At 35.3% G+C, this 27,800-nt stretch overlaps 2 protein-coding genes across 9 annotated transcripts in view; one reads left to right on the top strand and one right to left on the bottom strand.

Annotated features, from left to right (window-relative positions):
- Positions 1-3,713, top strand: part of LOC124213181 (Suppressor of ER stress-induced death) — a 45,187-nt gene extending 41,474 nt beyond the window's left edge. For all 5 annotated transcript variants that reach the window (XM_046614193.2, XM_046614195.2, XM_046614194.2 and 2 more), the window contains exon 15: positions 186-3,713. In XM_046614193.2, the coding sequence (XP_046470149.1) occupies positions 186-335 (150 nt within the window). In that variant the 3' untranslated portion in view covers positions 336-3,713. The remainder of the gene's footprint in view (positions 1-185) is intronic.
- Positions 2,235-27,800, bottom strand: Epg5 (ectopic P-granules autophagy protein 5). 4 transcript variants are annotated; one of them, XM_046614185.2, is made up of 30 exons: positions 27,058-27,794; positions 25,998-26,267; positions 24,538-25,782; positions 23,427-23,831; positions 20,981-21,206; positions 20,276-20,448; positions 20,039-20,179; positions 19,770-19,930; positions 19,128-19,257; positions 18,501-19,045; positions 18,084-18,261; positions 17,951-17,974; positions 16,687-16,914; positions 15,314-15,477; positions 14,850-15,035; positions 14,623-14,746; positions 13,835-14,356; positions 12,769-12,911; positions 12,387-12,564; positions 11,916-12,113; positions 11,691-11,822; positions 11,283-11,519; positions 11,017-11,200; positions 8,555-9,114; positions 8,280-8,449; positions 7,901-8,109; positions 7,568-7,813; positions 6,172-6,394; positions 5,297-5,506; positions 2,235-4,874 (listed from the first exon to the last, which is right to left on the bottom strand). In XM_046614185.2, exons 1-30 carry the CDS (start codon positions 27,088-27,090, stop codon positions 4,523-4,525), a joined length of 7,797 nt encoding a protein of 2,598 aa, XP_046470141.1. In that variant the 5' UTR covers positions 27,091-27,794; the 3' UTR covers positions 2,235-4,522. The 4 variants fall into 4 exon arrangements, with proteins under 4 accessions (XP_046470141.1, XP_046470142.1, XP_046470143.1 ...); XM_046614186.2 differs by having other exon boundaries at positions 25,998-26,246; positions 27,058-27,793; XM_046614187.2 differs by lacking the exon at positions 17,951-17,974 and having other exon boundaries at positions 27,058-27,793.

Below are 27,800 nucleotides of genomic sequence, written 5' to 3'. Positions count from 1 at the left end.
ACGAGTATATTAATTTGATAAACACTTCATGTGCGTCTATTTCGTAATAAAATTATCAAGATCTATTCGATTTTTATTTACCAATCTCATGAAGAAATATAAAGATATAAGATATTGTACTTTTAAGCAGAATTGTCAGAATTTTTTTTTTTTTTTTGATTCTCTAATGTGTGTTATAATTACAGCTGTACGAGTTTGAAACAGAACACAGCGCAGAACTGGCGATAGCAAGAAGAGCGGTGCAACAGACTGTAGAGCAAACAGAAGCGAACATCAAATGGCTTGATAGAAATCACGAAACAATTCTCAATTGGTTAAAGAGAGCGACAGCCTAGTCTGCAGAGTGCAAGGTCTAAAACTGGAGAAATGTGATTTCTACACGAGTGCGAGCGACCAAATAACACGTCGATGTTTAAAATTAAGCAAACAACTATTATTGTTTATCGCCAAACAAACTGCCGTTAATGTTCTCGTGGTGGTATTTAAGTTTTTGTAAGTATTTGTAAATATATTGTATTGATATATACCTGTAAACATGTGTATTGTGTGACCTGTACTTACTCATGCATTTTCACTATTAGCGTATATATTTATTAGAAGTAGATTGTATCTTAATGAAATAATTTCGTTGGAAAACATTCAAATCATTTGACTGAAAATGTTTGAATAAGGATTCTGAAAGACTGTTTCTTCAACAAGCATAATTGTAGAGGTTTTCGGACAAATTATCTTTATAAGTAACTTAGAAATATCTACCATTTCTCAGACTCTCGTACAAAAATCTGTATTTTTGTATAAAAATTAACTTATTTTTTCGTTCATACCTGTCAAATTGTTTTCAATTGAAAATTCCGCACATTACCCAAAGTATCACACACATAGAGAATGATATAGTATCGTTGTTCAGTCCTGGGTTGAAGTGATTTCTTACGAGGTTGGTTGTTCATTCTTTGATTCGGTCAGGATAGGTTGGTTATAACATGATTGCTAGTTTCTGATAACCTATTAGAAAAAGAAGGCATTCAGAATTTCGATTCAAGTTGAATCGATACCTATTCCTAGAAATTTTCTTGAGGAGAAAAATCAAGACAGCGACTCCAATATGGCGGACGCAAATTTCAAATTTATTCAAATTCGGTCACAAAACTCTATCCAGATGTTTTCGGGGTCGCTGATTGGATTCGTCGTACTGAGTTTTCAAAATCTGATTTCAAATTCATAATCAGCGACCTCAAAAACCCCTGGACAGAGTTTTTTCTCCGGATTCGATCGAATCTGAAATTTTCGTCCGCCTAATTGAATCCGCTATCTTGAATTTCTTGAATCCGATTTCAGACTCGCAATCAGTGACCCCAAAAACTTACAATTTATGTAAAAAATGTATATGTGTAGAGGAGTAACTTTCTCGAAAATGAATTACTCCTTGAATTATCACGATTTCAATGAATTTGTTTCTAACAACAATAATTTCCATTATACCGAAACCTATTAGTATACTATCCGAAATAGCAGAAAAAAAAGAAGAAATATGTTGAAAAGTTCTCTAAATATATCAAAAATGGATATAAAATAGGTGGTGAGCATACTTACCACTATGATTCAAAGGGTTAAAGTTATTAGCGATAAGAGTTTGCTCCTTGCGAAAATAGCTAAAAAAAAATTTGTATAAATTTTGTTGGTGACTATCCGTCTGATCTTTCTTCGTGATCAAACTGCTGGATTAAAAGACCTTGATAAAGTGCTCTTGAACTGTTTTCAATATTGAATCCAGAAAAGTATGAAAATAATTTCTTGAAATGCAAGACATTACTCAGGTAGGTTTAGCTTATCTTAAAAATATGTTTTTTTTTTTCAACCACGTATAGACGTTAGCTTTTGTAAAACTAAAAATCTTTCTAGAAGGATAAAGTTTTTGGTTCATGTGTAAGAAGTACGTCAAAGCCTGTGACTCTTTTCCGGGATCAGATGCAATGTCAGAAAAATGGGATGAGATCCGAGACATTTTTAATATTCAAAATGGTGGATATTATATGAGCGAACAGGATCAATTTTTATATTTTCAGTACGCCATACTAGATCCGCTATTTAGAATCTTGAAATTTTAACGTCGGATTCGTTTTTAGCGAACCCAAGATTACAGAGTTCCACTTTTCTAGTCCCCATAATCTTCCCACAATTACATTTATTCTGTAAAAGCAGGCATTTTCAACACTGTTTATTTTTGGCGCTCACGATATTCCCGGAAGCATCGTAATCCCTTTTAAAACATGAAGATTGACATTGTACAAGCCCAATTATGCACAAAAAATGACTCTGATATCTCAAAAATTGAATATAAGTCTTAAATAATCGATTCAAAAAGAGTGTCTCAAATAATAGACGCTGTACCGCAAAGGTTTCAATGACGTACAAAAAAGTATATTCATCCCAGTTTGTTTCCGGAGTTTTTCAGAGTAATTTTGTATAGTTCGAGAGTTGGACTGGCTTCATTTTGATGTAAATAATAACATATTTGCTTGTGCAGACCATAGAAGGTCGGTTTCAGTCTGCCATTTTGAACAAAAGGTACAGAAAGTCCTGATGCTGCTAATGCCTAGATTCTAATTGCTCCAACGTAAAAAAAGCTTGAAAATTTTTAGACACAATTTAATCATCTGTACGATTACATCCATAATTCATATGATGGTGTACTTGCAATTGTTTTAAAAATTCGTAGCAGAAACTTGAATAAATTGGATTCCTCACATGGTGTTTGAAGAGGAAACCGTCACATGCTGTGAGGCAATTCTAAGACTTAATCTAAAAAACCCTACATTTCGGGAGGCTTTTCATATCGCAGAAACTAATGTTTGGAAATTTGATACAATTTGACACGAGATATTCTTGGTTTTCAGGAAGTCTGAATTTTGAATACTTATGTCGGCATTAATGTATAAGTAGGAATGTTACTTGGGTTTGTATATAAACTAATATAAGTTCGAAGAAATCACCAATACAGAGGTATCGATGTCAAATGAATTCACTATACAAACAGATTTCATATCTTCATATTTGAATGTAATCATCGTTAAATTTGATAACAAGTATAATACAAATATTTAAGATATTTCAAATTTAACAATAGAATACCTATATAAACATATATGAAACGATTTAAAACTTATACTATTTGATATAATTATATAAAATTTATACACCTGTCGAAATTTAAAATATTCAGTTATCACTGCATGTGGCTCACTATAGACGACTCATGTAACACAATACAAGCTGCAGAAATTTCACCTATATGCTTGAATGTATAGATCTATTTAGTAAATTTATCTATTTACAGTAATAATGGCTAATTTACCCAATACAAAACTATGTTTTTTCATGACAACATTTAAACGTGAAACTTTTTTTTTGCTCATATTTCAAACTTCCGGGGATCATTTTTGGGCAACATTTGATGAGATAGCAAACACGCAGTCATTTTAACATACTAACGCCATCTCTGCATCAGAATAGTATTATAATTTTGTAACGACTAGATTTGAGACATAAATGACAAAATTATTATAAAAATTTCGTCAAAGTAAAATTACTACCGATCTAGTAATATGAAGTATTCTCAGTAATATCGTTTCTTACGACAGTATTAATCAATTTTTGGAGTTATGTGTGAAGTTTAATAACGCGCTTTGTTGATAATAGTCGAACCAGAATTGAATGATTCAATCGAAAAATGAAGTATCCACAAGTATTTTTCATTATTAGTGCATACTCTAGTACTTCAATACTCCAGTAGTAATTTTCCGTAAGAGCAATATTTGTCGAATATGAAGATGCTAAAATTTGAAACCTACGAAATACAGTGCCAATTTGACTCTAACTCTTTTTACTATCCGTAATCGCTTGCATGGCATGTACTGTAAATTGAGCTCTAATTTTTTAGGCATTCGATGACTAGAGAACTTTACTTACTTAATTTTGAGCAAAAAAAGTTGTATTTTAGTGCTCAAGTACTCTTAAGGTCTTATATAAACCATGAAACATGGATTTTCAGAGGGTTTATACAGCTGAGAAATGTGTTTCAAAATATTTGTTTCTTTCATTTTGGAATTCCTTTCAAAAAACCTGCGTTCCAACGATTTATACAAGATTCTGAAGGAACATGATTGATTTAAAGAATAAAAATTACAATCGCAATGTATGCTAATTAGCGCGAATGGCAACGAAGTTGTTTTTTGTTATATTTTCTGAGCGAACCATGAATATTTCCATCAGAAACAGAATATTTCATTTGGAATTGACACTCCCATTCATTTTGTTGGTTCCGTTATAAGTTAGTTCTCCACAATCAATCACCTGATGCAAATAAAAGTCCGTTTTCCAAACATAATTCCAAGTTACATGAATACTGTAATTTGTTGATTCGTAGCTTATTCTCAAGCTGTGCTCTGAATCTCCATGTTGACAATAGATACAGAATTGCTTAGCTGCTCAAAGTTTGACTATTTTCACGTGAACACCGTCATATCTACTCAATTAAAACGTGCAAATATCGTTGATTATAAAGCTCTGCAGTGAGCGTGCCAACAACAGCAACGGCATTGTGAAGTGAATTTCCCGAGTCTCTAATAAGTCGGATGACTTGTTCAACATCACCTTTGAGTTCGGCATAATGTTTGTTTGTAACTAAAGCCTCTAACGTTTGCATGGCTTTAATGGCCTCAGCATTTGGCTTTACATCTTGGAAATCAGAATCACTGGATCTTGAAGGTGCAACTCCCGGAGAGTGAGGTGTAAAGCGTACTATTTGGTGCTCCGATTTCGATTCAGGCAGTTGCGCCAAACAGTACACACCGAGTGTTCTGCTTAGAAATTTACACCTGTGGATAAAACGAGCGAATAATTTTTGTGCAATAATTTCACAGCTGGAGAATCCGACAGTCGTTACTAAAAATGAATTTAAATAATATGAAAAATACTTGAATTATCATCTTTATCATTACGTTTCAAACAGTTTTCAGATAGTTAATTCTCAGAAGTTTTTCAAATTGTGAAGTCACAAAATAAAGTTTTCAGAGTTCTCCAAAAAAAATTTTGACTTCATCTTCACTACAGGTATAATGTTATAAATTCTCGCAAAGAATCCATTGCTTTCAAACTTTATATAAAATCTCTAGCGAAATTTAAGAGCATGTACCTAAAATACGCACATATATTCTCCAAAAACTTATTATGAGTTAAGATTGCAGAGAGAAAATCTTGCGTCTGACTATACAAATTAGATGCAGTAAAGTTTTATTACCTTATAGATAACTGAGATCCTTTTCTCAAGCCGATAGCTCCTAGAATTCCCCAACCTTGTCCCACATCGTCTGCAGTAAGGAGTAAAGCGCGAGCCAAACCTTTCAATGCTCTGGCAGCAATCACTGTGTTTTCACTATACTGACATTGTCTATACGCTAGTTCCAGCGCCTTACCCCACAATAACGGTAACTTTTCCTCTATGAACTCTCTGTAATGAATTTAGTAGCTTCATTGATCTACAAATTAAGTAACAATGGATTTTTCGCTATTCTCTCAGCGAAACAAAGACATTTAGTTATCTGAACCAACACTGAGTTGAAAGTTATATTACAAAGAAGAAGAACAAATCATAGCTTGGAGCAGTGTTCTACTTGTTTCTCAACGATTTGCCAAATACTTCCGTAAAGTTTGAGCTCGACAGTTCAATTATTTTCTTAACCAAATTAAAAACTTTCAAAGTGGTTACAGTAGAAATCGATTAGAGAAACTGTTTTTATTGATTATTCTTCACACCAGGCAAGAAATGAGTGGAAACTGATATTTTCTCGTTTTTCTAGCGTCTCATCCCCAAGCGATTAACAAGTCATATGGACTAATTATTCAGCTGTATTAAGTAGTTATACTTATTGCATAATAAAAACGTAGTAATGTTGCAAGTAAAATTGGATTAAAAATTATGGTAACAAGTTACCGTAGGGAGTACAATCCTATAATTATTTGAGAAATGGAAAACTTTATTGATTTTGATTAAAGTTAGAAAAGATAGGTTTGTAATCTCGCACTCGATATAAATGATTTGATACACGATATACTATAGAACAGGAGTTTATATTGCAAACATCCATATGGCAGGGTTTAAGAAAATACACTTACGTCGGCTTGATGGTAGAAATCCAATCGATCAAATTGACCAGTAACAGCCCTTCCTCTTTGATATTTCTGCAAGAGGGCAGCCTTTTAAGTAAAAGCGCATATAGTGTCAAGATACGACCTTCGGCCACCAAAACTCCCTCGACTGGCGGTTGACGCGGTATTACAGGCTGCAAGACCGTCAGTACCCAACCCCAAGTTGGTAACGCCTCGTCGGCAACTAAATCTAAAAAATGTTCAATCATTCATCTAACCAATGTCATTAAGAAGTTACCGAAATACATTAAAACTTGATTCTAATTTAGCCTAGTTCGCAGATACACTCTGACATGGATGTAAATCAAATTCTGGTATCATTTCACAAAAAACAGAATTCATCTAAACATGATAATAATAGTCATATTAACCACTTAAGTACCAAAAATCCCGAATACAGTAATTCAATGTTTTCGGTGTCTCAAGTGAATATTTACTTTTGAAAGCATGGGTTTTAGGTATTTTTGAGGTCAAGGAATTCGATTATGATCATAAAAAGTTATGTTTTTCGCGCATACATACAGTTTTGAGCCCCTCAAGTTGACGAATTTTCAATCATTTCCTGAAATGGTGTCATAGGACAAACTATCATCTTCTTTCTTTGGGATGAAGTTTTTTTTTTTTTTTAATATTAAATAATATTATTTTTGAGTCCAAATACGCAATTTCAAGAATTACCGAGTATTTTTTCTTATATAAGCTATAGTTATACTGTATATTAAATCACATTGACTCTGTAATTCTTGAAATTGCGTATTTGGACTCAAAAGTAGTATTTAGAGTTTCTCGCAAGAAAAATCCATCCCGAAAAAAGCAAATGCTAGTTTTTTCCAGCCATTTCAGAAAATCATCAAATATTGGTCAACTTCGAGGGACCAAAACTGTATGAATAAAAATATTTCAGTGCAGGCTATAATATTCCACCTACAGATTGCGCAATTTTTATTTCGTAGTAACATTGCTCGAAGTAAAAATAAAAAATTACTTCTGTCTAGATAACCCTGTCTAATGTCGATCGCAATCTTATACAGTAATATTTCTTTGAATATCTAGCTGTTTATATTGGGTGTAAATATTTAGAAAATATGAGATAATTGAAAATAAATTACCAGAAAGTTATGAAAAAATTCTGAGAAATATAGGACGTTTTCTCGTCCGAAGAGTGTAATGAAATATTCACGTTGTAATTTGCCGGTCCTATTGCATAATCCCTTCTCGTGGATGTAACTTGTAAAACTGTCGAGTATAGCTACTTTCACGTACTAATTTTGATTTTCATAAATATTCAGTGAAATCTGCACTAAGCGTGATTAAACTACAAGAAATGCAATATTCAACGTTATTTGTTAATAAAATAGTTAACCATTATGCTTGAAGTAAGCATCAAGAGCAGCTTCCATTAGTTCTCCAAGAGCGGATGGCGACGCGACTGCTATCCCTATTACTCGCAGAATACCCATGAGCGTTGGGCTACTGGATGTTCTACTGGAAAGCCACGAGGCCCAGCTGGTGCGCAGTTGTTCGACTAGCGGACCACTTTGATTTATAGAATGGAGCAATTCGGTGACTAACAAACCAGCTTCTGCAGCTTGTTGAGGTTGCGTTACGGCTGTGAAGTTAGAAAAGATATTGAAATCCAACATATTCTCAATAGTGACACCATACTTTGTTACGTTAAAGGTACAAAAATATTTACTATTCGTAATAACAGACTCCATGTCATCCAACATCTTGGACAATGCATCGGTAAATGCTTTGGGATCACTCGTCAGAAGTGTCTTGTGACGAGTTGTGCAATTTACCAATAATTTAACTGAAGACCGAACGTACATTTGTCTCTTTTTCAATGTCGTAGGATGAAAATGAGTCACATTGGGATCGTATGCAGCGGCAATTTTCAACAAACTGAAAAATCATAATATTAGCATAAGATAAGCATCTATAATTGAATATCTTGAGATATCGGTATTTAGGGAAACAACAATACGAAAAACAAAACAAAAACTGATTGGACAGAGAATGTATTTTAAGTTTCATTTCTTTGAATTAAGTTTAGAAGATCGGCTCTTACTTACTTGTTGATAGCTCCATCGATCGAATAAATCTGATTGGAATCGAGGCAAAGTATTACTCTGGGATCACAGCTCATAACATACCAATTAATCACCTGATCATACGCAGCAGCATCTACCAAATGCCAGGCAAACTTTTCTGCAGTCAGAACTATTTGTACAGCTTTTTCATTCTAGAAGATATGCATATACGTTAGTAACAGATAAAGATTAGCTTGGTAAGAACCGTACACTTTGTGCCAAGCATTTTTATGAAAGTAATTATGAACTATGCTTACCTGTCTAACATTTGGTTCATTTGAAAGTTTAACGAGCAGGTTTAGCAAGCATATATGCATTCTGGAAGCGACCGGCAGCGGCTGAACAGACAGTATTTCATTCGCCCAGACTTGCCAATTAACACTAGTGAACACACTTCCCAGGAACAAGTGACTATCTGGCAAATACTGATCAACGACTTTAACCATCAATTCGATATCCCCTATACCAGGACTGAATCTGTCCCAAGGCAGTGATAGAAAATTGCCGTGAATAACGTTCAAGATATGATCTTTGACCGAGGTATGAGCAAAATTTGTCACATAAAATTGCCATAGAAAACAGAGAATTTTGCTTGATGCAGGCATAGTATCGATGATGAATCTTATACACTCGACAAACATCGCAACAGTTCTGTTTGCATATGGTCCATCAGCTATTATCCATGGCAGTAAAACTGATCTGTCGTCTGTCAATTGCTGAATCCAAGCTGCTGTTGGCTCGCGCAGATGCCTCGTCCAATATGGTATAATCCATGGTGCAAACATGTCCCCCAAAACTGGCCATATGCGTTCGCATACTGAAATAGAAAATAAGAATAAAAGTAATGTATGAGTAAACAGTTGAAAAACTGGGTAAATTTATAGCTTGACAACCGATTATTTAATTCGACTGCGGTTAGTCTCATTTTAAAGCTTTACCAACATACTTTTTTTCCTCGAATGAATTGATAGGAAGCACTGTTATTGAAAATAATGTCACCTATTTGGCTTGGTGACATGTTTTGTAGCGCTCGCGATATCTCAAAAACGATTGGAACGAGTTACTTCAAAGGACCTCGCCGGGGTTACATATGAAATATGTCACTGAACCAATGTGGTTTTACTATACGCCACATTTTAAAACTACCTTAAAAACCTGGTTCGCCCAAGATTAAAACCTCTATCTATATTATTACACTGGAAATTCAGAATAACGTGGATTTCCGTTTTTTCGCGATTACTACGCCATTTTTACTTTAAAAGATATGAAAAAAATTGGAGACCTGGCGGATATCGATGTACATACTCGAGAATTTTTTCAAACCAAATTCGAGCTGTGAAAAATCTTTTGAGGTTTAAATTGTCGATCTCTTATTAAGTTTGAAGAGTGACTAGCTTCTTTTTTTTTACAGTATGTTCATTGCGTTATTTTTGATTTTCTGTAATTTTTTCAGATTTTTCGGAAAGGTGCGCCATTGTTAAAAAAATCAAAAACTAATTTTTCAATGGTTTTTTGGGGGAAAAGTAACTCAATGTCAACTCAATCATCGGGGGGACACATTTCCGAAATCTAATGATTTTGGAATTCCTTTCAGAAAATCTGCGATCCGACGATTTATACAAGATTCTGGAGGAACATGATTGATTTAAAGAATAAAAATGTTGCAATCGCAATGTATACTAATTAGCGCGAACGGCAACGAAATTGTTTTTTGTTATATTTTCTGAGCAAAACATGAATGTTTCCATCAGAAACAGAATATTTCATTTGGAATTGACACTCCCATTCATTTTGTTGGTTCCGTTACAAGTTAGTTCATCATTAGATCACGGAAATGTGTCCTCCCGATGATTGAGTTGACATTGGGTTACTTTTCCCCCAAAAAACCATTGAAAAATTAGTTTTGGATTTTTTTAACAATGGCGCACCTTTCCGAAAAATCTGAAAAAATTACAGAAAATCAAAAATAACGCAATGAACATACTGTAAAAAAAGAAGCTAGTCACTCTTCAAACTTAATAAGAGATCGACAATTTAAACCTCAAAAGATTTTTCACAGCTCGAATTTGGTTTGAAAGAATTCGAAAAAATTCTCGAGTATGTACATCGATATCCGCCAGATCTCCAATTTTTTTCATATTTTTTAAAGTAAAAATGGCGTAGTAATCGCGAAAAAACGAAAATCCACATTATTCTGAGTTTTCAGCGTAATAATATAGATAGAGGTTTTAAACTTGGGCGATCCAGGTTTTTGAGGTAGCTCTAAAATGTGGTGTATAGTAAATCCACATCGGTTCAGGGACATATTTCATATGCAACCCCGGCTAGGCCCTTTGGAGACAATATTCTTTGGCAGTTTATTTTCTTTGCCACGAATAAATTTTTTTTTCTGCCGTAAACAAAATGTTGATACTATCTTGAAGTTTGCAGTAAATCGTAAATCATAGCTAATGCAAAATATTTCGCCGAGCAAAATGGACGACGTGATTGTCAATGACAATGCTTTGTATTAACTGGTTCTAATAAAGCAAACTGCGTAAATGAAGCTCGACCTCCATATTTTCAAAAAAAAAAAACAAACCTCGATTGTCGAACTATGAATTCCTAAGATTCACCCACTTGTTTCAGCTGAATACTCATGTATAACCCCTTAACAAAGCTGGAAACACGACAATATCTATTAATACCATGTTACAATTGATCTGTTAGAATGACTCACATTGATCGGCTAATGTTCCTTTGTCAGAATGAAGAGTCAGCACGACGAGAGCATGTCCAACCATACCAAGAAATGTGGCGATTGGTTCATTGTATACTCGATATTTGGGATACAATCCATACAATCCATACTGCAATCGTTCTTTCATAAAATGTTTGCTCAGAAGAACAGCGGTATCCTGCATCTAGAATATTTTTGAGAGGACGCAATGCATACGGTGCAGAAAATTCATAGTCGATAAAGCCCAACTGACAAAGAATAATCACCTCTTGTCGCGAGAGCAATCTCTGTTCCGTAGCATAACGTCGAATTTCATCTCTGACTTTTATCGGTTGTACAGGAGCCTGGGATTTCGATCTTCCACTAAGGGCAGTTAGTAAGTCTCGCCAAACATCCAATGATAGGCTCTGTGACTCGCTGCCTCTTAATATTGCACTTAAAACCTCGCCATAATGCTCAGGAAACTCGTGGAGGAGTACGAGTCGAAGATGATTACGGAAAAGCTGATTGAATTACGAGGAAAGAAAACAGAAATTTTTCATCTTGATATATCTATGTTTTGGTCTATTCACATGCTCGAAATATAAGTGACAAAATGATGTTGAACATTCTAACATGCAACAACGATTACGATGATGATTAAATTTATTAGCAGGAAAATTTTGAAAAATCACCTCGTGTAATATAAGTTTTTCGTCTTCGGGGGTTAATCCAGCATTGCACAGGGCTTTGGACACCAGATCAATGAACGTGGATCTCTCGCTGAGTCTGGGTCGTCTATAATTTAGCCAGCTTCCGACGTCAAACTGCAAGATGTGTTCAAAATACCAACAACTTGTGGTGTTTTTAACAAAATATCGAAGATTTGATAATCAAGCCAATTATTTAATCCACCTTACCTTGGAGAGTAAAACGAAACACAGGTCGGCGTTTGGCCCAGTAGCTAAGTCAACAACAGTTTGATACATAGGCAAGAAAGTTGACGCGCCTCCAGCTACTGGTGTAAAATGGGGCCCCAGTAAGCCTCCTAATCCTGGTCGTTGCATTATCGTTTTCAATAAAGGTTGTCCCTGAGCTTCCTCTCCGCTGATGAATAACTTGGAAAACAGATATCAATATGAAAATATTCCCTACATAACACCAATAACGATATTTGATTAAGACTTGAGATGGTTTTTAGATTTTACAGACAACGTTGTGAAGTTTCAAAACTCTAAAAACTGAGATTCAAGTACAATATCTACTTGGATGCAAAGAATTACATCTTTATTTGTTCTAGACTGTAATATCATGAAAATCACATTTATAAAATAAAATAACTTCAGCTTCCTTTTCATCATTATTTTTTCAAATTATTATCTGCATATTACCTGGCCCAATTTTTCTAGATATGTTGTGATAAACTGCTTAGTCGGTGGGCAAAGAGCAGCCTCTTCTGTGTAAAAATCAACCAGATGGTAAAATAATTTGACCCCAGTCTCTTGTACATTGCTTAAAATAGTCGAGTTCTCGCTGGTCCGGCTGATAGTTAATTCATGTTCCAGAAGCCTGTTCGTAATTTATGTCATATTTTAAATCGAATTGGAATTCTGGCCGAGAAACGAGGTAAGCATGTATTAATCTGGCAGATCACAGAGTTATTCGCATGCAAATACTCAGTGTTGTAAAACTAAAATTAATACTACTGTGGTCTGTGATATGGTCCAAAAGTTATAAAATCAGGTCAAAGCAGGATGAACGTATGAATCTTACATAATCAGGTAATCAACGAAGACGCAGGCTTGAGAAACCTTTGCAGGCGGAGGTTGACTGGCTCGAACCAATAACTGTTCATACTCAGCTCTATTTTGACTAATCATGTGGTCGACACCGTCGCTGACTCGAGCTTCTGAAATCTAGACGTAATAATTTTTTGAATTGAGCAGGATACATCACAGAAACACGGAAAAAAACTTCGCAGAAAAGTGAGTAATACGAAGGAAAGCTCAATTGGAAATGTAACCTGTTTCCGCAAAAAAAAGAAATGTTCTTCTGTATTCATTAAGGTGGTCCTTCAAAAGGTCGTATTTGAATTTCGACCGGCTCACCTCCCAAATCGGTTCCGATTAATTTGTAAATAATTTTCGAATGTTTTCAGATTTTTATCTCAACTCGACCGTGCTCGTAAGATGGTTTTCCTCATTTAACCCTTTCAGGAGTACAATCAATCCACCGAACGGATTTCAATAAAATTTAGTATAGGGAGGCTTCTTGGGGCGCTGATTACGAATCTAAACTTGAAATTAAATCATTCAAAATGGTGGCTCCGATGTGGCAACATCAAGTGACTTTTGGGATTTTGGTCCACCATGTTGGATCTGTCATTTTCAATTTTGTAATTCTGAGTTCAGATTCGTAATCAGCGACCTCAAAAGACCTTGAGTACTGAATTTTACCCAAAAGCGAGTGACTTTTTGGATTGTGGTCCACCATATTAGATCCAACGTCTTAAATTTTTAAATTTTAAGTCCAGATGCGTAGTCAGTGACCCCAGAAACCCCCGTATACCAAATTTTACCCAAGATTTTATCGAAATCCGTTCGACCGATTTAATGTGCTCCTGAAGAGATTAAATAGGCAATTCCACCCTCTTGCCGGCACAGGTTAGAGTTAAGATAAAAATTTGAAAACATAAGGGAATTATTTTTTAATTATTCGTAACAGAGTTCGGCCCCCCTGTCGGCCGAAATTCAATAATGACTGTTTTAAGGACCACCCAACTATTCAGTAATCATGTTAAACAATCTGTTGACACACAGGAAAAATATCTGCAGGTTACCTTTATTCTAATAACTGCAGCTCCAGCGCAATGAACGATAGGCGGTGTGCCGGATCTAGAACGTCTTTGTCCAGAAGGCGAAGGATCACACAGAGCGTGAAGAGTAACTCGGCTCTCAACGTCTCTGTAGAGTGTTGGAACTAGTTCCAAGAAATTGCAGTCTATCGCTGTATGTTCGTCAAGCATGAGATTATATGTCTGGGCATATTCTATTATTGCTTTGAGATGCGGTTTCAACAAGTTCAAAATGCCGTCAGGCTTATACAGACTTTCCTTTGATACGTAAGGCAGAAATGCGTTGTTTTTGCTTAGCGAAGGTGGCGGAATTGGTTGCTCATAAGTGGTTATTCTCCGAAATATCCTCTGCAGAGGATCCAACGGCTCCAAAGGTGTCGTTGGTGTCTGATTTGTCTTTAGCGACTGACTTTCTGGGTTTCTTAGACTACAGGCTTGCCATTCCGCAACTGCCTTCAATTGACTTTTTCTGACAGATTGATAGTCGACATATTCCAACCACGGTTCCTGTTGGTATTCAAACCAGTGAAAAATATTTCATTATCTCAACATGGAAAACAGTTTACGGTTTTTCATTATAAAGCTACTATTATTATTCAATAAATATTCTGATAAAAAACAAACGATAGAATCCGATGAATGTTGCCGCATATCGCTGCTAAAATTAGTTTCTCTAAAATTTTAGATACAGATCTTTTTTGGAACTGCTGATATAAACAAGAGAAAATATATTTTTCAGTCTGATAAAACTATGTTTGAGGTAGCAAACTCACCTGATTTCCTTGCAATAACAATGCCAACTTTTGTGACATATACTGCAGCGGTAATGCAGGAAGATACAATCCAGATTCTTGTAATCGTGGTTCTTCAAGCCATAAGCTTAGTGTTTTATAAAACCTGAAATAATTGAATAAGTTTTCAGTAATGATAATGTAAGAAATAATTATTCAAGAAACAGTTATTAAGAACTTCCGTTCAAAGATCAAATTTTTATATTTACTTGGCAGCATTGAAATAAAACACTCTTCTTTCCTCAGTTATTGGAGACCCGTTGTCCAAATCACTTTCCCCTTTCACTTGAAAGTATTCGGTTGTATCATGAAGGCGTTTCTTCAGCTTTTTGAAGTAACTTAAGTTGATCATGCCTTCAAAAAATTTCTCACCAACACCGCCTTTGTCCAAAGTGCTAGAAATAATTAACAAATTCCATAGATTCGAGGTTTCTATACAATATTGATTGTATCATTTTTGGAGTAAAGTATATTTGTGAACATGGATTATATGTGTACAGAATGAATAAACCTTTATGAATCGTGACTCCAGTTCGGATGGAGGGTAAAAGCGAAATAGAATCTAAAAACTATCTGCTTGCAAGCTTTGGAAAAACGATATTTTGCTGCTACTTGGATTGTGATAATTTTTCAACATAAAATGAAAAATGATGAATAATGAATGTAGGCTAACCCAGTAACTGTAGGAACTCTGGCTAAAAACAAGGTGAAGAAGTTTTGCCACAGAAGCGCCAAGAGTGGGTGGTCCATAGGAGTATCTAGCGCTTGATGGGACCATCGATATATAGCCAAACCGCTAGCTCCAAATGGTTGTATTTTCACAGTGGCACAGGCTTTCTGAAAAGGTATCAGAGAAGAAATTGTTACAACTATCCATATTTTATTCATAAAACATAAAAATTTTGATTAATTACACTGGTCTGCAAAAAATTTTTTTTTTTCCCCATTGTTTTCATGCATGATAACATCATATTTGGTGCTCTAAACACGGAATTTAACATGCAAATGAATACAGCACATAGATTTTAAATACAATGTTCATTTAATTATAAAGCGATATTATCAAAGTAACAACAATTACAAAAAAGTGAAAGAAGACTACGGTCTAAGTTTTACAGCGAAAAATGCTAATTTTACAGTCACAAGTTATAAAAATATCAGTATATTCATCTTATTATGGTAATATAAATAAAGTTATTTTGTAGTTTTTGTTCTTTTCATCGTTTCCATCGAAGTTTCTCACAGAATCGACCAACAAAAATCAGCAAGCATTGCTGCTGACTATTTTATTTCCCCCTTTCTCTTACGACTAGCTAAAACCTATTTAGTATGTATATACGTTGTTTATAATGTTAACGCATAAAACGAATTAAAAAAAAACCTAAATTTGTAATATTTCGGAAAAAAATTCATATCGAAAAATTGAGACGTGATAGAAAAAATCGGCCATCGGGAACAGATTCAGAGCATCAAAATCGTCATATTTATGACATAGATTTTGAAGGAGGATTTTGTTGCAGACCAGTGTTATCGTTAACCCTTTCACTCATACATTTTTCCTTACATGCGATTTACTCTAAATTTTTCATAAATGGGCTTTTGCGATCACTGATTACGAATCAGAACTCGAGATTTGAAAATTCGAAATGGAAGATCTAATATGGCAAATAAACAAAAACAAGAAAAACTGTAGAAAAAATTCTGTAAAATTTTCTGGTATGTATTAAGTTTGTGTACAAAGTGGCACTGGGATTTTCATGGTGGATTAGCAGAAAATGTTTTTTTCGTGAAAAAGTACGAATTTTGACCATTTGTCGACATGTGCTATTTTTTCAATAAATATATAAATAACTTTTATATTTTTGTTTTAGACGTAGAAATGTTGGACCATGTGGAACCAAAAAAGTAAATTAATAAATAAAAATCTGCATTAAAAAAAAGGGTGGGACGTTGAGCTTGCAAGCGCAAATTGAACGGTTAAAAAGGCATTTTCAATTTGAAAAACCAACTTCTATAACGACGTGTATAACGTTAAATGTATAATACCTTAAGAGCAGTGTCTACAGATGTTTTCCCCTGCATGGCTAATTCCCGTAGTACTTCGTGCCAGAGGCCAGTTTTTCTCTCTCTGTCTTCTTGTTCCGTTGTAAGAATTCGGTGAGCCAACCACACAGATTGTACAGGTCCTCCGAGAAGACTGGGTAATGTGGAGGAACCTGTAGCCCAACTCAGGAATGATCCGAATGAGCCTGAATTCTTTCCTGATGCCAAGTTCTGTTAAGAGGAGGAAAACATTATACTCAATCAAGAGTCAATACAATATCCCATTCACGTGAAATACAAAACATGACATGCTACAAGTATTGCATCAATCATACCTCACATAAAATTATAATTACCATAAAAAAAAAAATTGTATTCTAATGTCAAACAACTGCATTTAGAAAAATTTAAGCACTGCATCCTGATAGCATAAATGAAATCCCAACAAAACGTATTACACTATAGATAGGCACAGATTCCATACAGTTCGAGTGAGTACTTCCAACAAAATCTATAAGCATACCCGATATACTAATCATATCGGTGGAAAATGCATGATATGTGAAATTTTCTATTGCATCTTTATTTTTCCAAGTGAAAATAATTATTGGAAGTAAAAAGTGGGTAAAGACTGGGGGTAACAAATAATGATAATGGTGATAATAATAATAAGATGACTTCAAAAGTTATTGTTCCAGTTGTTCATTGATCTAATGATAAAGACGCCGGCTTATTAAAATTTCAAATTAATCTGTGTAATAATTTAAAACTAAACAAAAGAAACCTTGGAATTTAGGAATGACCGAGAATAATCGATTATTCACTCCGGATTAATCGGGTATAATCGATTATTTTTTAAATTCGATTAATCAATGCATTGATTATTTTTAGCTTAGTGCCCATTGCTATTTGAAACACTATCATTGGTGAAAGAGTTATCATTTTTCAAGCAAAATGTTACACACATTTAATGATAATTCAATACTGATTTCAACCGATCAACTTCAAATGAAACTGCACATGAATAATACAAACACATCATTGATCAAGATTATCGAATGATTAAATGCGTTCGTAGAAACAATGAAGATCCACAGCTATATTTATAGAAATTTCATTAGTCCTACAACAAGCAGAACAAAAATTATTTCAGTTTATCGCTAGCTGATCGTTAAACCAGATTTCGTAGCCCAATTTGCAAAAGTAAATCGTAAGTAAGCAAGAATGAAGCGTTGCAAAAAAAAATTCTCGAGTACTAAGCACTTACCTCTGCGCCTCCCTCAATGGCTAGCTAGTGACAAAAGAGGCCGATTGAGATAAAAAGGCATGTTTGATGTTAGGTAATTTGCATACTTGTAAGAATATTGCGATTTAAACAACAATTTCAATGATAAACTTACTGCGAAAAAATTGTGGAAGATGGTCTCAGTCTCTGCTCTGGCATTCAAATGAAAATATGCAGCTCTAATAACTATATCCATCAAATACATGACACTCTGATCTCGGTTCCAATCTGGTATCAATGCTAGCACTCTCAGCCAGAGGTAAACAAGTACTTGAGGACTTTCCAAACAATACCTGCGTATAAAGAAATATTATCATCATCACACATCATGTACAGTAAACTGTGTTATTTTCTACAAGCTTTCCTATTATGATTTTTGCGCGATTCCTATGGTTTTGTTAATGCACCAAAAACGTTATATTGAGTTTTTAGGTATATTTCGATATTCGAATTTCTCAGATTTGCACCCTTGGATAACTTTTATATCAGTTTCAATTAAGTAACAAAAGTGCGAGGTGAAATCGATGAGTACCTGCGATAATCTTCCAATTGGGTTTGTATCATGTTAGCAAATAGCTTCAGTACCGGACCAGGAAAATCCGAGACAATCAAGTTCTTGGCCATCTTCATGTACGTTCTGTCCGCAGTAATTAAAGATGTGACCAGATTTGAAAACTTTTCAGTTTTGATCAATGAGTCGATACATTCGAGAAATAATGGAACTATATGATGAAGCGAAATGAGAACTTGTTCATATTTGTAGTAACACTGTAGTATTTGTAGCTGGTTAAATCCTTTCAATAAAATCAATGGAATAGAATGACCCCAGGTTGTCATTAGCACAGCCACATAACAAGCAATTGGTTGTTTTTCTCTGACACCAATCGCGAGAATCTCCAGTGACGGATCAGCGTCAATATCCGGAACTTGAACTAGGTAAGTACTTGGATTTGATATTGTATGCCGGGCTGTACTCTCCGACCTATCGAGCTGATGTAATCTCAATTTTGTAACCATTTCCCATGCCCATAAGGAAAAGGCATGTTCACTACTCTGCGGTCTGACCATAGATGATACCTGAAAAAGATATTTGCATCATATGTCTGTAATAATCATCGCTTTACTTTGGACGAGTACTGAAATTCAAACAGATACACACTTGCTTGACACCTTCGGCCAGAAGGGAAGCTGTTTGTGCAGGAGTATCTGGAACGTACTTCATTGTAAGTTCAACTACAAGAAGTGCTACACGACGGTGTAAATGAATTCCGAGGCATAATTGGCCTTTGCTGTAACAGTATATACTTATTAGCACTTACTACGTAACCCTAAACCGCTGGCTGCAGTTGTTTTTAGAATGTAATAAGTGTAGTTGGTAAAAACAGACGTTGCATTTTAAAAAGGTCATTAGGGTTTCGAAAATGCCAGCTTTGAAAACCAGTAAAAAAAGAAAATTAAGGACACGAAGACATAAGCATCAATAAAAATGTTGAAAATTTAATCCATATTCGCGAAACAATGAAATCCTTACATTACCTAATTATTAACACAATTTGCAGAACCAATGTTTAAGCTTTTACATCACGCTTGCTTGGAATCCTTTAACTAACATGGAACAATATTCTAAGACACTAAACGAAGTGCAACTACCAGTTTTCATATTGAACTAACATGAGTGACGTATTCAAAGTATCGCCACATTCCTATAAAAGCTAAAAATAAGAATTTTTACAATGCAACCGCATTATCTGCACTAACTATATTAACTATAAATACATTTCGAAATATTTAAGATGTATACCTATCAAGTCCCCAGTTGAGGTGAGAAAGTATCAAACGAGCAAGATGATTTTCAGTAGAATTTAAGGGATGCTGATGCAACCAGCAGGACAGAATAGTAAAATCCTCTTCTTCGGGAATCCATCTTCCAATTCGTAGTTCCATGAAGAGATATAAACTAAGCTGGAGATAAACCTCATGAATTCTTCATTACGATTCAATAATCACACCAACAATGTTACAGATATACTTGCTATGATAATTAATAAAAATGAATACAATAAAACTCACCTTTCCGATCAAAACGAAATTGTCTTTTAATTTTTTCAGAAGATCGGAAAGAAGCGAAGGATACTTGCTTGTCAAATTTGACAGCAACGACCGAGCATCTTTTGAACACGATTCTTGAGTTTTTTCACTGAGGAATCCAATCTACAATACAGTAAAATATACGATAAGTTGTACAATTTTGCTTGCATACATTAGGTTTCTAAAGAGTAGAGAAAATTCTAATCGTTGGCTGCTTACTTGAAATAAATCGATAGTAGCAACTTGAACAAACTGATAATCGTCATGATGTCTGGCCATAGCCATATTGGCAAAAGTTGTAAGCAAAAAATAGGATTCGTCCCCTGGCATTTCGCAGAGCTTCTCCTCGAATTGTTTTCTAAGTTTTGGTGAATTTAATTCGGCTTCCCATTCTATGAAAAATTGTAAAAATACATTTTCGTTTTTAAATAACTGTTCAGTGTACAGTGAGATTCCCATTAGATGAATCGGTAAGGATAGCACCGCAACAAATTCCTCAGGGATGAGAGTTCATATAATATAATCATATAATCTCATATAATCTCTATTTTAAAAAATCTTCTTTGTTATACTCTACGATAAAAAATCAAATACTTGATGATAATATGATATGTATGTATGTCGCTGCAAACGAAAACAAAAACTTAGAATATCTATATCTTTAATCGGTATAATAAAATAATCGAATATGAATAATAAATTTCGGTTTCCAAACTTTTTCCACTGTCATAGATATTTTTGAATTGCATTTAGACTCTAGAGTGAAAACAAACGTCGTACTATTATTAAGACATTAATTTTTTTCTACACGAATTTTCATTCGCTGCACACCTGAGTAAAGTCGATTCTAATCCGCTAAACCAAGAGGGGGGAGGGGGAATCGACTTTACTCGAATGTACATTTGATTCGCTACTTGTATTTACCGTTTTCACTCATTTTTGTAGATGGTGAAATAGCAGCAGCCGAGTCAGTGATGTGTAACATGTAAAAAATATACCATAATGTCGCAGAGGATACAATGTGGTAAGGAATTGCAGCCAGGTATTGCCATGCACCCAGTCTCCGTGATGAAAATATGCATTGACTTGCTTTTAGAAAGAAACTGTCATACTCTGTTTGCAGTCTACTGAGCATTGACTGGTCAGCCACCTACAGTTATAAAGTATTTCTTGAAACGTGTTTGTAAGTTATTTTATCCACAGTAACATAGAAAAGTTCTTGTAGTCTAATTTGACATTCAAGGTTTTTGTTTCAGACAAAGTTTAACTTTTTGAAGCATACATTTTTCCTTGCAGTCAAATTTCTTAAAACTGAGTATATAAGGGTTCTTAAGGTAGCTGATTTAAAAAATGGAGGCAGATCAGAGAAATTTTCAATATTCAAAATTGTGGATCTAATATGAGCGAGTACAGTCATTTTTTATATTTTCAGTTCACCATATTGGATCAGCAGTTTTGAATTGTTTAATTTTGACATGGGATTCGTTTTCAGCAACCCCGAAAACCTTTGTAGTAACAAATTTAAAGCAAAGCGGATGAATTTTTTATTTTAAGTTTGCCATATTGGATCCGCCGTTTTCAATTTTGAAGTTTTTACGTTGGTTTTTAGCAACCCCGAAAATCTAAGATTACCGAGTACCACTTTTCTAGACCCCATAACCTTCCCACAATTACAATTATTCTGTAAAAATAGGCATTTTCAACACTTTGTTTATTTATAGCGATCACTATATTCATGGAATCATCATAATCCCTTTTAATACATCAACATTGACATCTTAGAAGTTCAATTAAGCCAAAAAAATCACAGCATGTCTCAAAAATTGATTGTAAATCGTGAATAACCGATTCAAAAAATGTGTCTCATATATGAGATACAGTGCCACAGAGGGTTAAAATTAGACCAAGACCCAACATGGTGTGTGTCGACTAAACGTAAACAAAGCACTACCCATAAAACTTAAGAAAAGAGAAAAAAAAAACCTGTCAATGAAATCTCCAGCAATGTCATTAGCACCAATGATATTGACCACTAATCAAAAGAGACCCCTATGTAATGAAAATGAATCTGAGCAATGGAGCCCGCAAAATCCTTATGGACATTGGGTCTCGGTCAAATTGGCTGGATTTTCAGTATGTTATAGTATATATTCTGCTGATCAAAAGTTCTCATGGACACAAATCCCAAAAATCAGTATTTTCCAAGATATAGGCTTAAGAGGAAGGGTGTATGGATTTTTTAATATATCTGGATTAAGAGATTTTTAAGAATCACAAAGCTTCAAAGGGGACTCGAAATCAAATATTTCACTCAAAAACTGCACAGTCGATTCGCAGAAACTCCGCAGACGCGTTAAAAATAGGACAAGTCAATTATTGCAAGAGTCGGAGGGTCTCGTTCTTCACGCGAAATCTGACGTTGCACCTCCTTCCAGTAAACCAGCAAGTTTGTGGAGGGAATCAATCATAGCATCCTGCCTATATTTGAGAATTAATCATGCAGTTTTTTGAGTGATTTGTTTGATTTCAAGTCCCTTGAAGCTTTATAATTCATGAAAATGACGAGATCCATAGATATCAAAAAATCTGGACACCTTTGTTCCCAAGCCTATATCACGGTAACTACTGATTTTTGGGACTTGTGTCCATGAGAACTTTTGATTGGGGAATATGCATTATGAAATATTAAAAAATCCAGCTAATTCGACCTGGAACCAATTTCCAGCTGGAGATATGGACTACGATGAAAGAAAAAGTTTGATAATTAGAACGTTCCGAATGATTGAACTCTAGTGTTTTTAACCTTATTCCAAGGTTTTCAAGCTCATTTTACTTACTAACCAAGTCTCCACAAATAGCTTGGAAAACATTCAAGAAATTTTACATGTTGATATAGTTTTAATAAGAAAATATAATTCTTCATGAACATCTGTTCTACCGTACTCACAAATTTATTTTTATCCACTCTAAACAAAAATGTGTATAAAATTTTTGACGAGCAATCGCTAACGATCTTTATAGTGAACATAATAAGCCCAAAAACATTACAATCGAATCAAAAACACCAAATTTTAATCATTCAAAGCATTTTCTTGTAGAACTGTTTCTGAAGAGATTAAAACGTCAACTTTTCTTACTCAAACTCGCTCAGATTTATTTCTGTTATATAGTGGGGATGTTGTTTCAATCCTAATCACTATAATTAGTGCAAATAACTGGAGATTCTTTCTATGGATTTTTCTATTTTCCCAACTTTTGATTCAGATTGCAGGTCCCATTCATCCTTGATTTGTGTTTTCATATATTACTGTGGACATTGCAACGTTGTTATCTAAATTGTATTTCATAGATTTCAAGCCTTCCGCCTTACCTGAGTTCTATCAAATGCCTCCCATTGATCACTAGCATATTGCACCATATCTCGAATGAGAGCGCTCAATCTCTTAGCAAGTTGTCTGTATCTTGGAGAATCGTAGGTTTTCAAGCCTTGCCTGAGCAGTCTGACCAGTATCGAGGAAAAGGCAAAAATCCGCAGCATATGGTGCTCAGTGACAAGACTTTTTTCTTGACTGTAATTATTGCCCTCCTGATTGATGAATAGAATCAGTTTGAAAAGCTTGTCAAAAGGAATCTGATGAAGCATAGCAATCAAGTCACTTTCCCCAAGGTTTGCTCCGACATTTCTAATATCTTCATCTTCTTCCCCTTCTTCATCCAACATTACCCACACAGTATCAGCTGCAGTACTTCCTGCATCCTGGAGAGATATTTGAACCTGGAAAATATGACATAGTGCAATATAAAAATCGGTAATCATAATCAAAAAATCATCATTGAGGGGGTATATACGAGTAGACGGCTAAAAACTGACCGAATGTTGGGTATTCATTTCTCAACAGCCAATTATTCAATTTGATTGAAGTTAGTTTTATTTCAAAGTATATAGACTGAGCTTTATTTACTTTTTTTCCAGCATGAATAAATTTAAAGCTGGAAATTTGAGCAGTTATTAATTTATCCCGGGTATCGTAAAACTATCACCAAATGAAATGGTCGACATTATTGTCAATAACAATGCTTTCTGATAATTGATTGTGTTGGAAAAAAAAATTTAATAGAACATCGATCTACATACTTTTGGATGAAACAAACCCCAATCGAGTTGAGTAATTAGTTGTGGGTATTTAAATTCTTAAAAATGACCTACTTTTTATCCTTCTACTTGCACGTATCTCCTTAATTAGCATCGGCTTTTGTTCCATTGAAATAATACGTAAACTGACAAAATTTATCATCCTTTGATGATTTTGCACAACAAATGGTAATAACAATACTAAATGGAATGAAAAACCGAAATTACTTGGAAAATTGATACTCTTGGAAGTTTTCTCTCAGAAATGCTCGGATGATAATATTGCGTCAATTTTTATAATTCAGTGAATATACATAATCATCAATATAATAATTGTTAAAGCCATTACCTTCTCCAAAAATTTGTCCCGTTCCTTAACTGGCAACATAATAGTAGCAATCACAGTAACAATGTGCTCGATATGTGGATCGTTCAGGGGTGAAGTACTCTGCCCCGCAGGATAGTATTGGACAGGTGTTTGAACAAATCCAATTGCCCAATTAGAAATGCCGCCAGGGCATCTCAATATATGGTTCAATAAAAATAAGTGGTCCTGCCAAGTAGCGACCCTCAGAAGAACAGCTACTAAGCGGGACAGCCAGTCTCGCGTATCAGATATAAATTTCGTGTCTTTTAAAACTCTGCGTTGAAAGTTAAATAATATTCCAATGCATGTCCTGAGCTCGCACATTTGAGGTATTATGCGTGATGGTATTTGGCCTTGCTTGAGGCTCACTGACGCATTATGGGGAAGATTTCCAAAATCCTTACACAAGGTGCACACTCTTTGAATATAGTTCTCTAATTGCAGCCTGAGTAGTTCAGCCTCGTAGCAATGCAGGGCTTGAGTATTGTGCAGTAAGTCTTTGATGCTTGACAAATTTCGAGACAAAGCAGCTAATGTTTGCTGATTAAAATGAGCAACAAGATACTCGTGAGTTGCGCTAACTGGATTTCCATCTTGACATTCACCAGATTCCGTAATGGAAGCTTTGTCCAAGCACCATAACTGTTTTTGCGTTTCTTTACAATCCGTTTTCAAGGTATTGAGTTCCTGACAATTGACTATCAGGTGATTTCTGACACGTAAATAACTGACAAGCAGTTCGTGGAGGCGATGCTGCTGTCTAATAGCAGAGCTTCGTAACTGAGTATCGACAAATTCTGCAACAAATGTTTCAGCCAAGGCCAACTCTTTATTGTTGTAAAGTGCCGCCAACTGTAAGTCTGTGAATGGTTTAATCGCTTTCAAGGCAGTTGTTCCTTCTTCATGTGTTTCTGTAGAGGCTTTTTCAATGTTTTTGACATCTTGCTTCTCTGATCCAATCTCTATTACGCCAGATGTTGAAGCATTGGATTCAGCCGGAAGTACTTGTATCACCGAGTCCATAATTGGAGCAGTTGGCGATACATCCAGGAGCTGCATTTCAGAGACAACAGAATTTAATTCTTCAACTTGTTGCTCTTCATCATTTTCCAATGGTGCCGATGCAATTGTTACATCTCGATCAAGTGCATGCACCGAATTGGCAACTACAGATGGAATTGGTATATCTCCATCAACTGTATCCACTGGATCGATAACTATGGATTCCTAGAATAAGTAAAAAAGCATATCAATAAGCTGAAATGGGAGAGGCCAAAACACGCCATGTTAATCTGTACTGGTTTGAAGCATTTCTATTTTGTTTATAAGTAATATCTTATATCCTATCAGTAAAAGTCCAGGTTCTCAATAAGTTTATCAAATTTTACAATGTTTTGCTACGAAGAGCATTAGCGATCAGTAATAGCATTGAAGTCTCTTACCTGAGCAGCTGAGGTGTACTGCTCCGTTACAGTATCCGACTCAATAGTTCTTGAACACGAATTTACACCCTCATAAATCTCAGTATCGATAGCAGCTGCGTGCAGTTCACTTTCCATATCTTCCACTCCTTCGACACGAGGATAATTTGTTGGGGATTCCCCAAGTAGACATTCAAATTCTTCCAGGGTCGGGGCATCCGGGACGACAGTTTGCAAATTGGGAATACGATTTCGCTCTTTCTTCCGCTTCTGAAAATCATTTACCGTGAACTGCACAGGAATAATTAATAATTATGATAAAAACTGTGCTAACAGCTGTATTCCATTGCCAGTGATATTGCAATGTTACAACAAACCAAATAAAAAATATTGCCAAATATTACAAGGAATAACATTTGCTTTCAGTACCAAGAATAGAAAATTGTCTTGAAATAGAAAAATTAAGTGGCATACACGTGATTGTAAAGAAAATCAGATCGATTTGGATAATTGGATTAATATTTAAACTTTTTTCAACTATCTTAGATATAATATTGAATTGCTTCCATCAGTGTCAAGGTTTTGTTGACTGACATATTAAGAGTAACAGATGTTCCTAACTGGAGACAATGACCAAGCGGTCCATACAAAGTGGACTCTTAAATGTGAGATCGAAGTACGATAACATAACACATAATTGCAAAAGAGAATCGATCATCCAAAACTTTGGAATTAGCCTGCAGGAGTAGCTATTTCAAAGTGATTATACTTAGCTTTACTAAACCACAACTAATGGTTTGTTGCCTTTCTGGCGGCTTCGAGTTGCCTAATGCGAATTTTTTTTCTAATCTCGTTAAACAGTAACTTTAGTAGGGCCATAATAGTGTGGTTGAACACAGTACAAACAATGTTTGAACAACGAAGGGTGTAAGTGACATCTGACACCGAAGTTATCAAAGACGATTGTTGCTATCAACATTTCTATGGTACATTCAGATCGAGAAACAGTAGATAGAGAATGCGATTAATCGTCGCGTCACAAGTGAAAATGGCAATATTAAACGTGCAACGGCTAACCTACCTGCCGAGATTTTTGCCGTTCCATTGTCGCCATGATGATAATATACACCTGGATCCTGTAGCAGATGGACGGGGACGTTCGCTTCGATCCCAGAGAATACACAGGTCACCCAGTAATTCGTTGTCAACGTTCCGAAATGACGACAATCGTTACATGCTGCACTTTAACGCTGTGACAACAGGCTCAGGCGAAAACTTCAGCTCGCTTAATACGATGAACATAATGGCACTGATTCTCTTGGTATGTTGACATGTTGATGTGACGTTCAGCGAAGCAAATCAGCTGTGAGCGCGCGATCAACAATTGAAAACTTCCTCAAGTCGTGCAGTGAGTCGTCGTCCAGGTCTATCAATTAAGTAGTCAGCGCAAAACCGAACTGTCTACGACGCGGTATTTACCCTGATCCCTGAATCCGAACTATTCCCTCTTCTTACCACGCAACTATTATCCACGTAACGCATTTACTTATTGCTTGTTTGCCTCCGTCACGGTCGATTCACAATTGCGGTCCGTCGTCATTCGCATTGGCTAGGTTAAGAGTAAACGATATAGTCATTTGTTTTGCGTTGTACACTAACGCATCCACATGTATGTTACATCGCACATAAGGGTGAATTTCGCGGCCTAAATTCTCAATTTTTGAGAATTAGTTGGTTGAGGAATTGTATCCCGGTAACTCTTGCTATCATTTTAGTTATCGCGAAATGCCGCTGGGTTGTTGCCGAGCGTCAATAATAATCATC

This window comes from Neodiprion pinetum, chromosome 2 (genome assembly GCF_021155775.2).
Source record: "Neodiprion pinetum isolate iyNeoPine1 chromosome 2, iyNeoPine1.2, whole genome shotgun sequence".
NCBI lineage: Eukaryota > Metazoa > Arthropoda > Insecta > Hymenoptera > Diprionidae > Neodiprion > Neodiprion pinetum.
This window is presented reverse-complemented; position numbering and strand designations above follow the sequence as displayed.